This window comes from Rhinolophus ferrumequinum, chromosome 3 (genome assembly GCF_004115265.2).
Source record: "Rhinolophus ferrumequinum isolate MPI-CBG mRhiFer1 chromosome 3, mRhiFer1_v1.p, whole genome shotgun sequence".
Taxonomy (NCBI): Eukaryota; Metazoa; Chordata; class Mammalia; order Chiroptera; family Rhinolophidae; genus Rhinolophus; species Rhinolophus ferrumequinum.
Window position 1 is genome coordinate 7361757 of NC_046286.1, and position 17844 is coordinate 7379600.

Genomic DNA, 17844 nt, shown 5'->3' on the forward strand with positions numbered 1-17844 from the left:
ATAGTCTGTCACTAGTTTCAAGTCAAGCTGAGTTAGAACTAAATCTAGGTCTAGATCTCCTTCTGTCTCAGCAGGGAGAAAGGAGAGGATGGTAGAGAAGGCATTTCCTCTAAATCCTGTAATGATGGAAAGAGATTTAGAAAAGGCGTCAGAACTTAGATGTTCTGACATTTTCCTCCTGGAAATAGAGAAACAGTGTCTACAAATGATATCCTGAATTAAGACCTCCGTTGCAAACCTTTTTCTAAGCCGTTTGTGTCGCCATCCTTTTCCCGATTTTATATCACAGTTACTAGATACTGAAAAGATAAATAAAGGGCAAGAAATATCTACTTCTTAATAACGATTAGCATCTTAGAAACTATATTTATAAACTTGCTTTATCCATAGTGTTTTAAAATTTTCCCCCAAAATTCTGTAGCCACCCTGAGATAAATTGTGAGCTAGGTAAATGGAGAGAGGGAGCATATCCCCAAGGTTTAACAGTCATGTCTTCTTTCTTTCTCATTTTCCCAGATCTTCGAAAGAATTCTATTTATTTGGGCCATCCGACACCCTGCCAGTGGGTATGTCCAGGGAATTAATGACCTGGTCACTCCGTTCTTTGTCGTCTTCCTCTCAGAATATGTGGGTAAGAAGCATGAGTACCAAGTTGAACAAGCTCTCGCTCTTATCTTCAGTCTGTTTTTCCCAAGAGTGCAGCCAGTAGTCTTGTCGTGCTAAAAAAGGACAGTGGCTGAAGCATACACAGCTAAACCTATTTTAACAGCGGTAACAGCCTGGAATTTCCCTCTCGAGGTGGTCACAGATTTCACCTGAAAAGACCTGCTTTGTCACCAGAATGACCACACTGATATATTGTGTTCTGCCATAAACAGATGGTTTGATGGCTTATTTGAGGTCATTTTAGGATTATTTTGAACTTGTTGGAAAGACAGGAATTTTAGATTGTATTAGGTTGGTGCAAATGTAATTGCAGTTTTTGCAATTTTTAACCTTTTAAACCAGTTACTTTTGCATCAACCTAATACATCAGACCTTCCCACTTCAGTTCACATGCTGTTTCTTAGGAGCGGGGTGTGGGCTTGTAGAGGAGGAAAGGATGTGGCCCCAGAATCCAGCTCACGTTGCAGGTGATGGAATGGACTGAGGAGAGCTCCCGCACCTTGATTTCTCCCCTCCTCCCTCGGCTCTTACCCCACCGGGTTCTCGTCACTTTGGATGGAGTGATTAGATGTCACAGTGTCAGTTAGGTTTCCTTACAGCCCCCGCAGCCTCCTCTGGCCCTGCCTAAATTAGGCAGTCTTAGAAGGACTTGAGGATCTTCACTGCTTTTGGTTTCCTTAATCACTTGGCTTAGAGAGTCACAGGCAAACCCATCTGTCATGGCCTGAGGCTTTGTTCTCTTAGTTAAAGAGAAGCTCATGTGGGAGTAAGAACATTGAAAGGGTCTTAGAAAACCACCCATCATTATAATCCCCTCATTTCTCAGGTGGGTTATAAGATTCCCTGCCTTTTTATTAGTGGCAGAGCGAGGACTAGAACCCTTTTCTTTGGACTCTGGGGTGGTGGATTGTTGTGGTTTGTGCAGGAAGCCATTGCAGGGGGTAGGGGGGTGCTGAGAAGTGGACTAGAGTACAGACCCTTGAAGGCGGAGGGCATAGAAGATGTCTCACTTGATTCATCTCATTCATGTTCTCTGATGGGGCTCAAAGGGGTGGTGTTTGGTCTTTCGTGAGGCAGGTCTGAAAAAGTAAGGCAACCGAATGACGTTACCCCTTGTTCCCCTGACGTAGCAGCAACCATGGCCGCACTGGGAGTGAGGGTGGGAGGTCCCTCTGCCAACTCTGTCAGGGGATCCTGAGCAAACGCGGGACTAGTGAAAATTTAGCTACTGAAAGCATATAAATAAAGGTTTTGTAAAGGACTTTTCATTTTCCCTTCACGTTAATACGTCAGCTCTTGGAGGCCGCCTAATTCTGTGTGTTTCGTTTCATTAAGAACAGAGCAGCTGATCTGTTGGGATTTTGAGGTAGCTTCTTGCAGTAGCACTTCTGTAAAATAGTGTTAAAGGATGAGCCTAGGAAGGTGCTAACCGTCCATTAATCTACATTTGAAGTGTAAACGCTGGCGTGACATCTTGGTGACACTGTTGTGCCAGTTAGAAATAGTCCTCAGCAGCTGCAGTGCTGGTGGGATATTTAATTCTCTTGTTAGCTGCCATCGGTATTTTGTACCAAAATTTGCTTTACTTTCTTGTCGCGTCCAGCGCAACACGGGCAGTGAGGTTGCGAGAAGGGGCGGCGTTGGGTTAGGTTTTAAGAAAGAAAGAAACAGAGACTTAATGCAGTTAAATCTCAGAAGTCCAGGGGGTCTCGCAGTCACCAGAGACTGGAGCCCCGAATCGGGCTGGCTGGTGGCTTTTATTGATAATTACACAAGGAAGTGGTGATGTTTTACACTCGGTCTGTGAGACTCATTCGTCATATCACAAAAGTGAATCAAACCAATTATCTTTGTCCCCAAGCAGCCAGAGCGGAAAGTCTTTTTTTTTTTTTTTTTTTTTTTAATTTATTTTTAATTTATTGGGGTGACAATTGTTAGTAAAATTACATAGATTTCAGGTGTGCAATTCTGTATCACATCATCCATAAATCACACTGTGTGTTCACCACCCAGAGTCAGCTCCCCTTCCATCACCATACATTTGATCCCCCTCACCCTCATCCCCCACCCCCCAACCCCTTTACCTTCTGGTAACCACCAAATTACGTTCCCCAGATTAATTTTCAAGCCCGTGGCCATCCTGTGGTCACCGATTGCCCTCCAATTCCCTCACCCTCCCCCCACCCCCCACCCCTCCCGCCCATCTAGCAACCCTCAGTTTTTCCTCATTGTCTTTTGATGACTCAGGTGAGGTATGCACCTCCCTGGGGGGCAAGTCTCTCATGTTTCGCTGAGATAAGTGGAGCGAGCTGATCCTTATTGCCCTCATGACTTCTCTCACAATCAGCTGAGAGAGGAAAGCCAGAGTCAGTAATGGCTTTTCCCAGGCTGGGGGACGGGGAGGCAAGGCTCCTTCCCCGATTTTCTAAGGCAGCTCATTGGGGGTCCCCACTCGGTTCCGCCTGGCTTAGGTTGTATCTCACATGAGCTATCTTACCCGTCTTTGGCTGCAAACCATCTTTTGGGGACCAGAAAGAGAGACATAAGGTGTAAAACATTGAAATAAGCAAACTCCCAAAACGGCACAGTCTTACAGACTTTTCTTTCCTCAAGGAAAGACATGGGGGGACTGTCGGCTAGGCTGCTGTATGACAACACTCTGTAGGTGTCCATCCCGTTACTGCCTCACCCCCGTCAGCCCCACCAGCGCTGTGCCTTTTCCTGTGACCAACGTGACTGCGTTCTGATCTCGGCACTGGGTTTGTCAGCCCCGCCTGCTGCCCAGGGACACCATGTGCAGTGCAGCGTGGGTTCCTCTGCCCTTCCCACGCACAGAAGCCTTTCGTGGCACGGCTGCACTCAGTTTCACCTCTGCCACGGACTTCTGATTACCTTCTCCCAGACCTAGGAAGATGGGGGGCACTCATTTTTTAAAAAAAATTAATCATGTTAAGTTTCAAACATACGTAAAAGGAAAATCTAATACTGTAAATCCCCATATACTTACCATCCAACTCAACAGCCAGTCTTGTTTCATCTGTATCTCTATCCATTTTCCATTCCCCTCAGCTTTGTGAATTACTTGGTCGCAAATCTCAATATCAAGCATCACGTAATTTCATCCATAAATATTTCCATATGTATCTCTAGAAAACAATGATTAAAGAAACCCACAGCCATAATGCAATTATTACATCTAAAAAGTAATAATAGCGCCTTAATAGAATCTCATATACAACAGTATTCAAATTTTCCTGATTCTCATAAATGTATTTAACAGTTTGAATCAGGGTCCAAAATAAGTCCACACACTCTAAATGGTTGATACGTCTTATCAGTTCCCATCCTTCTTGTCCTTAGAACTGGATAGTGTTAGCCCTTGTTTTTCCAGTTTTTAGCCTAGGGTTTTGCCGTATCAAGCAATAATATCACGCTGATTTTTAAAGTGCTTTACCATTTGCAAAGTATTCTGACATACCTGAATTCATTTAGTAGACCCCAGTATCTCTTTAAGGTAGATGTGTCAACCCATTTTCCAGGTGAGAAATCTAAGGCTCAGAGATTTAATGAGCTTTCCAAACTCAAACCCAGGTCTTCTGACCTTAATACCTGTGATCTTTATATGATTTGGTGGTATCTAATCTTAGACCCATATCCTTGGACCTCTAATGGCTCTCTCTACTCCATTCTCTGTTCCAAAGCAGGCAGTGTATTTCTTATTGCTCCTTGCCTTAAAAAAAAGAAAACTTGCCAAAGGACATGCTCATTAAACAAATCAAAACAATTTAGAAGTGTTATTACCCTACCTCCACCTCCCACCACCAGAGGTAACTACCACTATCGACCTTTCGGTGTGTGTGCTTCCAGACCTTTTCCTGTGTGTGGATGCACCCACATAGATTATTTTTCTTTGTTATGTTCAGAAAAATGGGATCAAACTAGCCATACTTTTTTATATCTTGCTTTTTTTTCATTGACAAATATTGTGGCCAGCTTTCTAAGTCTGGACATATCGATCTGCCTCATCCTTTTCAGCAGTTACCTTTATTTCCATACTAAGACTTTACTATAGTTTATTCAGAAAGTCTTCTATAGAAAGACACTTAAATCATCTATAATTTTTTGCTGTTATAAATAGCATTGTAATGAATATCCTCGTACATATTTTCTTGTGCATTTGGGTTAAAATACATATTTCTCTGAAAGAGAGTCCCTAGAAGTGAAATTGCTAGTCCTACCGGCATGCCAAATAGGTGCTACTATTTTACACTCCAGAAAAGTTTGCACGAGTTTACACTCCAGCCTCTGATGTTTGAGTGTACTTTTCTTCACGTCCTTAGCAAAACTAGGCCTCTCAATCAAATAGTTTACCAGTCTGGCAAATAAACTACTGTTTTTGTTTCAATTTTTATTTCCACTTGCTCATCAGTGAGGTTATTTTATGTATATTACCATTTGTTTCTTTTGTGATCTGCTGGTTCAAACCCATTTTTTCCTATTGGGTTTTTGGTCTTGTTATTTTGTAAGAGCTTTTTGCAGGTTAGATATGTTCATTCTTTATCTGGTATATGTTAAAAATAGCTTAAACCATATGAAATTGCTATTATTCAACTATTTTTTACCTCCAGGAATTACCACAGGAATTTTATATGGTTCAACCTAATATTTTTTTCTCCCAGGTCATCATTTAGCTCTTTAACTTTGTTTATTGTGTTTCCTTATATAGAATTTCCTGATTTTTATGTAGTCAAATCTGTCCATTTGACAGGTATTTAATGCACTCCTACTATGTGGCAGGGAATAAAGTGACTAAGATGACGCACTTTGGCCCTGCCCTTGTGGCTACTCCCACCTAGTGGGGGTGGTGGTGGCTCAGAAACAAGTAAATAAGTCATTGCAATGTATGAGGGGGACACTAAGGAAATAATCTCCTTTATGGCTTTCTGATTTGGTATCTTGCTTAGTATTTAGGTATCTTGCTTTTGGATTTGGTATCTTTCCTTCCCCACCTCAATATTATTAAAAATACTCTCCCATATTTTCTTCTAATACTCTTGTGGGTTTGGTTTTACATTTAGCTTTTTAAATTTCATTAGTAATTTATTTTCCTGTGTGGTAGGGGTTGAGAATTACAGTTACTGTTCTAACTGGATAGTTTTAGTTTCAACACCATTCATAAAGAGTACATCCTTTCTTCACTGATGTGAAATCCCTCTTCATAATGTAATATAAATTCCTTTACTTCTGTGGTTCTACTTATTTCTATTCTATTTATCTCCATTACTATGCAAGTACCACATGCTTGGATTTTTGAGCTTTATAGTATGTTTTATTATTAGTCCTAGACCAGTCTCTTCCATCGCCCTTTCTAAAACCTTGTCTTGGCTCTTCTTTCAGATGGACTTGGAGTCAACTTGCCAAATTCAGGAGGTAGGGAACCCTTTAGCATTTTTATTGGAGTTGCAGTAAATTTATAAATTAAATTTTGTGGGGTTTGTTTTTTATAGCAGCTTTATTGAGATGTAATTAATATACTGTACAATTCATCCATATAAAATGTACAGTTCAATAGGTTTTAGTATATAGAGTTGTGTAAGCATCTCCACAATTTTAGAATATTTTTATCACCCCAAAAGAACCCCTGTACCCTTTAGCCATCAGCCCCAGGACCCCCATCCCCTCTGCCCCTAGGCAATTGCTAATCTACTTTATGTCTCTTTGGATTTGCCTTTTCTGGATATTTCATAAAAATGGAATCATATATGGTCTTTGTGTCTGGCTTCTTTCACTTAACATAATCTTTTTATGTTCAGTTCACTTTTATTATCAGACTATCTCTTCTAAACATAATCAATATGCAACACTTTCAACAGGAAAAATCTAAGGGTAAGCCCTGACTGAGTCTTTAGAAGTTTGAGATTTAGTATTCTAGCACATAAAGTTCAGCGTTTGGTATCATCCTCCACACAGAGCACATGGTTTTTACTCTACTTTTTAAGGTAAAGACAGATAAATCCCAATGGCCTTGGCATTTAGAACAGTGTTAATGATTTATCTGTTAATTCACCCCTTCAGCTCTCTGATTTCTTGCATCCGAGTTGGATACTCTGATGAATAACGGGCCACCTCGTAAAGATGCAGAGTCTTCCAGAGCACACAGGGTGTGGCCGAAACATCAGGAATGGAAATCACAAGTCTCAGTGCGGCTGGTTTAGCCGCCTCCCGATGTCTCACCTCAGAATGTCCGTGTACAGTTAGTACATGGAGAACACCTCTGAGCCTCTGCTGTGGTTATCAGGCTTTATGGAGGGTTCACAACAGAATAATAATAGCTACCATGTATTTATTCACACAGGAATGCTTACCATGTGTGGGCGAAAGCCTTCGTAGTCATTATTTTATTTAATCCTCACAATAATCCTGTGAAAAAACTCAGTTTGTTTTGTAGATAAACAAACTGAGGATTCAAGAGGTTAAAGAACTTGCCCAAAGTCAAATGACCAACAAGTTGGGGAGCCATTATTTAAATACAATTCCCTTAGCATATTTTTAAGTTTCATCCATGTTGTAGCATGTGTCAGTACTTCACTCTGTTTTAAGGTCAAATATTTCACTGAATGGATACACCACACTTTATCTGCTCATCCATTGATGGTTATAAATTAAGTTTCAAAGAAACAAGTCATACTGACTTCTCCCCAGCTCCAAGGCCTTTCTTGAACATAGATGTAACATTGTGTGTGACCTTCAAGAATAAGTCTCTTCTCTGAGTAACGCTTCTTTCTCCCCCTTCTCTCATGGTGTCACATCCTAACAGGGCAGCTGCTGGGAAAGGCGTTCTGCTATGACCTTTCTGATAGGACGCTCCCTCGTACAGGAGGCCCAGGTATCCTTGCCCATGGAACAGACCAGGCGTTGCCCTCGGCTCCTGGGCAGTCTCAGTGGGCAGACTCCTCCTCTGCCCCATCTCACTGAGCTATAACGTGGAGGACCTGCCCTCGTAAAGCTATGGGATCCTCATGTCACTGGGCCACTGGCCTCTCTCCCACGTCCTCGTTCCTCTGTTCCCTGTCATTTGTATAAATTCCTACCTGAGCTTGCTTTATGCTTTGTGTTATGTTTTTTTATAAAATAGTTGAAAACAGGGAGATCCAGTGAGTGCCCTCTGAGTTGACAGAGAAGTTCTCTATGGCTAGTCCAGCCCCCATGCGGCTTCTGCTGCAGCCAGCTGCTCACAGAGAGGTGGGTCTGCTATGGGTAAGCCAGCTGTCTGGGTCCAGGGGTGACAGCGCTAGATGGGGAGATACAGTCTCTGGGCTGCGATCCCTGGGACTGCAGAATACCTCTAGTCTCTAATCTTCAAAACCTTTTGGGCTTAGACGATATTATTTATCTATTTAAGTGACAAATAGGAGGAAATCATGGAGAAGAGTGAGGCTCGTGACATGTCCTATTCTCAAAAGAAGAGTGGTGCCTGGTGATTTCAGTACAAATGAAACACTGAGTATCAAACAACTGTCCCTCTTCTCGTCTACATGAAGCAGTACAGTAGGGTTTTCGTTTCAGCTTCTATTTAGAAGCACATTGGCACTGGAACTCAGAGGGAAGGGAAGGCTTTCCCAATCCTCTGACCCATGTATCCAGTTCCCTGTGTGACATTTCCGCTTTTCATAGACAGTCAGGATTGGCTGTATGTGACAGGGAACCCCAAATACCTTAAGTATCTTAAGCAAGAAGAAAAGCTTATTTCTCTCACATGAAAGGTCCAGAGGTAATGAGTGCAGGGCTGTGTGCTGCTCCAGTATATCAGGGCCCAGACTCCTTCCTCCTGTTCCTTGGCCATCCTCAGTGTGTGGTTTCCCTCTCATGGTCCACAATAGCTGTGTGCTCTGCCATCACGTTTGTATTCCAGCCAGTATGAAGGAGGAAAGGGAGAAAGGCACACTCCTTCCGTTTAAGGACACTTCTGAAGTGCATGATGCTTGGGTTTGAATCTCTGTCTGAACTCAGTCTTACAGTCATAACTATCTGCAAGTGAGGCTGGAAAACATAGTCTGTATCCTAAGTGGTCAGTCCCTTAGGGTCCTACCAGCAGGGACGAAGGGGCACAGTTATGTGTGGACAGCTGGCATCCTTGCCACCCTCAGGCTCCTGAGACTCGTGTTTGACTGACTCCTCCCCACGCACAGCCAGCCTTTTCTCTCAGCAGCATTTCCTGCCACGTAAGTCGGAAATGCCAAGAATTACTCATGAGTCCTTTGTCTCACGCTTCCATCCCCAATCAGGTACAAAGTTCTGATGATTTCATGTCCTAAACGTTCCGCGAATTTGCTTCCCTCTGCATTCGTCCTACGACTGTCCTAGGTCAGGCCTGGGTTCTGAAATGGCCAAGTGTGTGTTCCCATCTCTGGTTCTGTCCCCTTCTAACCTATCTTCACACCATTTAAACACAGACTTGCCCGTGCTTCTCTGCTTACACCCGTCAGTAGCATCTCATCACCTACAGGTTCAAATGTCCAGGTTCTCTGGCTTGTTGTGTGATCTCCGCCCTGCCTCACCCCTGCACTCAGGGACCCAGAATGGACGTTTTTCATCGACGGCCTCGTCTGCTCCATCTCTTTATCCCCAGGCTGATCCTTGTGTGTCCTTTAAGGCTCCCCTAAGCCGGGACTTCCTCCCTGCCCCCCACCCCAGTCGTACTCTTACCATGACCCTGTGCATTTGTTCTGTGGCCCTTGTGTTTCCATCCGCCCTCTGCCACCAGACTGTGTGATTCTCTGAGGCCAGAGACTATTTTAAACATCTTTATATTCCCAGCGCCTTCATTTTTGGTGTCCAAAATACACATTCCACGCGTCTAGATGATAACTTGGCAAGATATCTAGGAATTCGGCTTTGCTGGGCTTGGCCACTGGAGGGCAGTGAAGTACAGAGTTCTGACACTGCGCTGAGTTGGCCAAAGTTCTCTCCGAAGGGAAGGAGATGGAGTGCCACCCGCTCATCAGCCAGTATTTACTGAGCCCGACGCTGAGCTGGGCTCTGCTCTAGGCACTGAGGGCGGCACCATAAACAAAGTGACAAAAATCTCTGCCTTTTCCTTCTAGTTATTTATTCATGGAAAATGAAAGGTAATAGTCCTCCAAAGACTGTATCAGGATTTCCATAGGAACTGTATTCCTATAGATAACAATTGTAAACAACCCAAATATCTGTTAATCTGAAAATGGATGTTCACACAATGGAATAGTATCAGCCATAAGAAAGGACAAAGTACTGATTGGGCAACAACATGGGAGAAACCACTTTAAAAACCGTTCTATTGAACAAAAGGAGCCAGATATCAAAAAGTCTACGTTGGATGATCCCATTTAAATTGAGTTCAGAAATAATCTGTGTCAATAGAAATCAGTGATTGGCTCTGACGGAGACGACTGGGAAGAGGCCTGGGGACGCTTTCTGGGGAGACGGAAGTGTTCTCTTTCTCCACTGGGGTGTTTTTACACAGATACACGTGTGTCAAAGCCAGATGGCTTTTACGTGTAGTCCACTGTGTGTAAATTATGTGTAAGAAGAAATCCCTTTCCTACAGGTTAAATTCTGATGAGCAGAAACAGATAATAGATAGAAAACAGGTATTTGTACGAGGGTGCTAAGTGCTGTGGAGAAAAGTGAAGCAGGAAAGATCAGAGATGTGCCCCGTTGGCAAGAGTGGGCTAAGTGCTGTGGAGAAAAGTGAAGCAGGAAAGATCAGAGATGTGCCCCGTTGGCAAGAGTGGGAACAGGAGCAGGTTTTAAACGGGGCAGTGAATCAGGGTCACGCTGAGGAGAGGAGTTTGAGCAGCGTCCTGAAGGAGGCAGCGGGCCAGCCGTGCAGTTAGTTTTCAGTTTTTGATAATTAACACTCCGATTTTCAGAAAAAAAGACGTTGGAAGGCAAAGGTGAAACTGGCCAAACTTCCATAGTAATGGTGGGTTTTCATTGTTGTCTTAAAAGGACATTGCTTTTGAAATGTAAACTTTACATTGAAGTACAATTTGTACATTTTTTTTTTAAATTCGGGAACATTGGGGAACAGTGTGCTTCTCCAAGGCCCATCAGCTCCTTCAGTCTAGTTGTGGAGGGCGCAGCTCAGCTCCAGGTCCAGTTGCCATTTTCTATCTTTAGTTGCAGGGGCGCAGCCCACCATCCCATGTGGGAATTGAACCAGCAACCTCATTGTTGAGAGCTCGCGCTCTAACCAACTGAGCCATCCGGCCGCCCCTCGAATATTTTTTAAAGTACATATACGTGCACAGCTGGTAAATTTCCCCTAAATAACCAGCACCCATATCAAGACATGGAACACTGCAGAGCCCCCTGTGTTCCCGTCTAGTCCCCTCCCCCCCTTTCCCTAGCAAGGGTAACTATTGACTTGTAACATCTCAGTTAGTTTTCCCTATCTCTACACTTTATAGAAATTGAATCATACAGTAAGGACACTCCATTTTCCATTGTAATGCTCTTGGTGTGGAGGGAATTGGGGAGTGGAGCTGATGCTGAATTTTGTAGCACTCACCCTACCTGAGACTCTAACCCTTTCATCAAGATGCCTCCTGGCCCCGCTGCACAGATGCAGCAGCCTCCTGCCTGACAGGCAGTTGAGGAAGACTGGAGGCTCCTCCCAGCAGGAGGCGGCCCAGTCAGAGCTGAGCTGAGCTCCTTTGAGCTGATACTTTGGAGGGCCGTGTGTGCATGTGGTGGGATGTCCGGTGCTGAACTTCCTGTCATGTACGAGGTAAATTCTCCAAGGTCAAGTTGCGTCTTGTCATCTCCGGGACTATAAGACCTGGCCTGCTCTCCCTACACCTAGCACGAGTGGCATGTCCCTGCTTGCTAACTCGCTCATTCATTCACTTTCATCTGACCCCAAGAATATGTGAGAAATTCTAACAGAGGAGAAATTGAGGCAGCCACCACGTTCAAGATGTTTGACCCTAGATGTGCAGCCTCCGGGCATCTGACATTGGTGTTGGGGCCCCTGGACTCCGAGAGCCTGTTCACATACACAGGCTGTGACAGGCTGTTCACATACACAGGGTGACAGGCTGCCTGGCCCTGCGGATGGGCTCTGGGCGGGTCCTACAAGGTTAAGTGTGTGCCGTTCCTTTGCCCCCAGAACCTGATACTCATGTAGTTTGGGCTCATACAACCTGGGGTCCTGTGGCCAGTGCCAAGAGGCTAAGTGAACCAGCGGTCACTAACATTTGCTAAGTAACAGTAAGAGTAATACCGGAACCTGTGTAAAATGGAGAAAATTTGGTGGTATGTTGGGTTTTTTAATGAATTTGACCTAGAGCATCATGACACACGTGTACCCAGGCTCCCCCACTCTGAGGAGCGCAGAGCCAGAGTTCACGTATCGTTCTGAGTTAATATTTACCTTTGCGTCACGACCCTGATTGACAGGCGCAGTGCCAGGCAGGGCTCCGTGGTCAGCGGCTTCTCTGCATCCGTGAAACAGCCCATCTCCTCTCACACAGTCTGGAACATGGTCTTCATGACACAGAACCGCCTCCACTGGTCTCTGCTCTGTAGGAACCTCAGAAGAGGTCTTTCCTCTGACCCCCGCCCTGGGGGAGACCAGCTGTGCTCACTCTCTGTGTGTCAGGGCTTTGACTTTCCTGGGGTTGCCGAGGGCCCTCCCCCCCCATAAGGTTTGCAGTGGGGTCCTTCTCTCTGCTGCTGCCATCAAATACTTGCCTGAAATATCAGATGAACAATACCCAACAAAGACATTTTTATAGCACTTGAACCACTTAAAAATCATGACACACAGGTAATTAGATGCATTCCTGACACTTTTCTTAAAACTGTTTTTTGGATGAAATATCTAAGTTTCTGTTTTATGAGGTTCTTTAGATGTGTGGCCAAAAAGATTTATGTTTTCCTTTTCTCAAGCAGTTTACTTTTGTCATCAGAAAATATGTAAGGTATTCTTAGGAGTTTAGTTAAAAAAAACAAGAGACAGGAATCAGGTAAGCCCGAGGCTTGGGAAAGACGAAGGCTGGCTGCAGTCTGATGCCTTGAATCCCATGGCTGCCAGTCAGGCTGAATTGTTCTGAGCCAGCAGATCACAGGCGAGACCCTGCCTTGCGATCACGGATGGTTCCTGGGAAATGCCTAGAGCAATGAATGGGCAAGTTACTCTTGTCAGTTAGAGCAAAACCAATTTTTCCCAAAGCAGTCGAGGCTTTCTTGAGGCACATGTGATGCTGCTTTAGGACCAAGACTTGGAGGTCTCAGAAAAATAAGCCCTTGACAGGAGGCACCACTCAAGTACACAGTGTCCTCTAATAAAGGGGTACAATGTCGTCAAGCCCAGAGAGGGCAATTTGGTTTTTATAAACAGGTTTGGTCTTCCTCTTTTCAGATGCTTTGCCTCATAAAATAGCCCTTAAAATCTCATTCCCTCCAGTCTGAGTCCTGGCTGCCGTATGCTCTGTAATGACAAGCACTGCCCTCATTCGAGACTGCGTTGCGGGCACGGATTCCCATTCCAGCTCACTCACAGGTGGAGTTTTCTCAAGTAGGACATCTCATGAGCCTTCTGAACAGACTGTTTATGCTGAATGAAGCCCTTCCGAGAGCATTTGGGACCCCTGTCTCTGCTGCTTTTTGCTGTTACATTCAGCTCACAGTTTTTGACCAAATGTGTGAATTTTATCCTCCCAGCAGGCAGAACACTAGAACTAAGCTCTCCTCCCACTCTCTGATGTGCTGGTGAGCTGTGCCTCTGTCTGAAAGCAAAGGGCTAGTGGGCGGGTACGATGGCAGAATAAAAGCCCTGGGCTCCAGGCCCCCAAAGACGGCTCGGCACGTGTCTGTTGGTCCCTTTGCTTCCTGGACCCCTACAGGTTTGGAATTGGTACAGTTACTGAGAATGGCTTCTTACAAACTAAAGACCTCACGTTGTTAGATCTTCCTCCTTAAGACCAAAAGGTGGAAATGGAAACTTCAAAAATGGACTTGTTTTTAAAGTACGTTCTGGAATTATGTTAGGTTTGGCTGTGAATAACAGAGATTCAAAATAACTGAGGCTGAAACAAGAAAGAAGTTTATTTGTTCCTCATTTAATAACAATAATACTAGCTAACCTTTACATAATGCTTCTTTTGTGCCAGGCACTGTTATTAGCACTTTGCATATATGAACTTCTTTAACCCTTATAATGTCCTGTGACACTGGTAGGGTATCACCACCTTAACAGGTGAGGAATTGAGGCGCAAAAGGTAAAGCCATTTGCCCAGAGCCACATAGCTGGTGAGTGACGGAGCCAGGCCCTGAGCAGTGTGGCTGCAGAGTCTGTGCTCTGCTGCACGTACTCTTCTGTCTGGAAAAGGCCACAGGTCACCAGGGCTGACGAGGCAGCCGTGCTCCCCGGCGTTCTCATGGATCCAAGCTCTTTCTCCCTCGTTACTCTGCTCTGTGTGGTTTCCATTCCCAGTGACATTTCCACTGCAGGGTTCTGGGACTGTAGAAGCCCCAGGTGAAAAAGAGCCTTCGTATTATTATGGAGCTCTGGATCTTCATTTGGGAAACTTCGTGTGTGATTCGTGGGGGGTGGTTTTTGTCCTGAGTCGTCACAGCGTTTCTTACAACCCTGTTCTCATAAAGCGGGAGCTCCGCCTTGGACACTCAGTGCGAGGAAGCGGCACTCTTTCCTCCTGCGCTGCTGTGCTCTGGTCCTGGGGAGCAGTCTGGTCTGGCGGCTCCTGTGGGGTAGGTCTGCCTCCAACTATGCCTAGCGCAGTTCTCATGCCCTCTGAAGGGGACAGTTCCTGGAGGCATTGTTTGTGGTCATGGGTGTTGGAGGCACCTGGGTGTCTGTCCCTGGGGAATGGATACAGATGGAGGCGGGAGGCACAGTGGGGCAGTGAGCAGCCACACGCAAGGAGCTTGGAAATGTGATACGAAAAAGAAGGATTCTGAGCTGGGTCTTAGAGCCCCGTGTCATTTAACTAAATTAATAGTGTGTATATGGTCACTGCCCAAAAACTCTACATAACAAGTGTTTCAGTTAGGAAAAAAAGAAAGATGTTATTTCTTGGAAGGTTTTTTCTTTTCCCAGTGTAATTTCTCAAATGGACCTCTGTATATTACCTGAAGTCTTAGTTTCTGCAGGCGTCGTGTTTTACAAAATCTTTATTTTTTGGTGATAAAAGACATGTGTAGTCAATTGTAGCTCTTTTTTTCTAAAATAATATGCTTTTTTTCCTGATTATAAAATTGTGCTTATTGTAGAAAATTTGAAAAGTCTAGTAAAGCTTAAAGAAAATGAAAATCTTTTATCCCTACCACCTGGGGATAAGCACGGTAAACCTTGTGATATATTTTGTTTTTCCACTGTGCTTATGTAAACACACATAAATATTGTGTGCACAGTATGAGAGGATACCATAAGTAGTTTTGTGCCTTGCTCTTTTCCCTTAACACAATCACATACTTCCCCGTGCCATTACACATGCCTAAGAAACTTCATCTAAAATAAACTATATCGCGCCTACTGTGTGCCAGGCCCCGTTGTTTGCACTTTACATGTATTCACTGTGTCTGTACTTCAGGTCGAACTTCTAGGTTGTTTCCAGGGCCATAGCTTTTCTGACAAAACACCCTGCCTTCCCCAAAAGGGTTTGTGCAAGGTTAAGCACATTTGGAAAATTTCTTGTAACTTCTCAAATCTTTTTGTTTGCTATGATCTTTGTGAATCTCCAAGATGATGCTACATAATGCTGCATTTCTCAACCATATTTGTCTCTGGAACCCCTTTTTTCTTGAATATTCTATAGGATTGAAGTTTTACCAAAAAATCCATCTTAGGACTACCAACTTGACGAAATTAAAACCTAGACGTTACCACAGGTTTGGGCCATCTTTTTTCACATGCTCGTCTTCACTTCTAAGTGGTGAGGCCATGAGTTGGCCTTGTCAGAATTTGGGGTTCCATCTTTAAAAATGAATGGCAGGGGCTGGCTAAGGAGTATGGTAGACAGCTCACTGAATTTCTGAAATCAAATAATTTTTCCAACCCATCTCATGGGGGCTGGGTATAGCTCATTCCCGTATTGAAGATCCCTGCCTTTCCATTGGGTGGCACTAAGCAGCAGCATTCACCGTATTTTGTGATCACAGTGGAAAGGCTCCGTGTCACACATCATTTCTGGTACAGCAACTTATATCAAATAAAAACATTACAGTGTGTCCTCATCCACCTTATTCACCGGATCTGGCACCATGCAACTTCTGGCTCTTCCCCAAAGTCAAAATAACCATGAAAGGTAAACATTTTTAATCGATTCAGGATATCGAGGCAGCCACAACAGCGCAACCAAAGGTATTCATGAAAGAGGACTTCTAGAACTGCTTAGGAAATGGCAAGAATGATGGGATAAGTGTGTTCAAAGTGAGGGGGAATATTTTGAGGGGGATTAACGGCAATGTGTCTTTTACTGTAATAATTTTTTTTTAAATTTAAATATTCACCGTATGTTTTGATTATACCTCACATGGTCCCCTTTAAAAGAGGTGCCATGGCTAAAGAAGTTTTGGGAAACGCTGGATAAGCAAGGTTAAGCACATTTGGAAAATTTCTTATAACTTCTCAAATCTTTTTGTTTACTATGATCTTTGTGAATCTCCAAGATGAGCTATATAATACAGCATTTCTCAACCAGGGGTTCTATGGAACTGCTTTTTTCTCGAATATCCTATAGGATTGATGTTTTATAGAATCCATCTTAGAACTACCAACTTGATGAAATTAAACCCTAGACGCTACCACAGGTTTGGGCCATCTTTTTTCACACGCTCATCTTCACTTCTACATGGTGAGGCCATGAGTAGGCCTTGTCAGAATTTGGGGTTCCATCTTTAAAAATGAACTTCAGGGGCTAACTAATGAGTATGGTAGACGGCTCACTGAATTTCTGAAATCGAATAAGTTTTCCAACCCATCTCCGGGGGGCTGGGTATAGCTCATTGAACACGAGGCCTGAAGTATCTTTTTCTAAAACGGAATGAACAAATGCAGGGGAAGAGAAAGATATGTTGGCCCCAGCAGAACTGGTGTGAGAAATGCCTGTTCAGTGTTGTACGAGCTCCAGAACTTTCCTGGGCCATTTTTGCCCACCTGACGAGGGGCGGAGGAAGGAGAGCAGGCCCCTGCTCCTGGGCATCAAGTTAGCCTGGCTCTGCCCTGGTTGGAAGGACCCCCTTGAAGATACTAGACTCTATCTTTCTCTCTCCATTTTTTAGAGAAGACCTCTGGACTTTCTTCACCTTTTGTTTTACAGAAGAGGATGTAGAGAACTTTGATGTGACCAATTTGTCTCAGGACGTGCTGCGAAGCATTGAAGCCGACAGCTTTTGGTGCATGAGCAAGCTGCTGGATGGGATCCAGGTGAGTGGTTCTGCCCTTGTGGGACGCCCGGGGCCGGGGCTTCCTGCAGGCCTTTGGGTCCCTTACTGCTCGTCTGCATCAGACAGCCCCCCACCCCTGCATAGCTCCTCCTCTTTGGGGTTCATTCATTTCTACCTCTTTCATTAGCTTCACAGCTTTCAAAAGGCAATACTCTAGGGTCCCCTGGAGTCTCGGGAAGTCTCCACGTTGCCCTGGCTTTGTCATCAGAGCACGTCCCTCCTTTGTGCTGCACCCAAGCCATGTGGCTCTGTCAGGCTTTCCCCATGCTCAGCTGTTCTCTAGATTCCTTTGTTCCCCCAAATACTGGCACCAGCTTTGGAAAAATAGCTTGTGCTTTTAAACGCGTTTCTGTGAACGCGATGGGTGGTAGCATAACTGTTTGGAGTCTCTGCTTATCCTGGGCTCTATGTCATTTGCAGGATAACTACACCTTTGCACAACCTGGGATCCAGAAGAAGGTCAAGGCACTGGAAGAGCTTGTCAGTCGGATTGATGGTAGGTTCCAAGGAACAGGAATTCTCTAGCAATAGCACAGTATGATTCTGACGTGAGCAAGTTACGCTTGCGGGTCCCTTCCTCAGCCCCCTTCCTAGCCATGACTCTGTCCAGTTTACTCTGTGCTCTTGGTGGCACAAGCATCCTTCCAGATCTCGACAGGAAGGTGAGGTGAGAACTCTTGCTGTTATAGCAAATTCATTTTTCTCCTTAGTTTTCTGTCACCA

General features: G+C 44.4%; 1 protein-coding gene across 5 annotated transcripts in view; it reads left to right on the forward strand.

The window, feature by feature from the left end:
- The window catches only part of LOC117020381 (TBC1 domain family member 22B), a 65932-nt gene that overhangs the window by 26138 nt on the left and 21950 nt on the right, over positions 1-17844 (forward strand). For 4 of the 5 annotated variants that reach the window (XR_004422684.1, XM_033102827.1, XM_033102826.1 and 1 more), the window contains 3 exons: positions 517-631; positions 16995-17101; positions 17542-17617. Coding sequence is in view for 4 of the 5 variants with exons in the window: in XM_033102827.1 (XP_032958718.1) it covers positions 517-631; positions 16995-17101; positions 17542-17617 (298 nt within the window). In the remaining variant the exon portion in view is untranslated. Of the gene's footprint in view, positions 1-516; positions 632-16956; positions 17102-17541; positions 17618-17844 lie in introns of all 5 variants that reach the window. The other variant, XM_033102825.1, reaches the window with a different exon arrangement.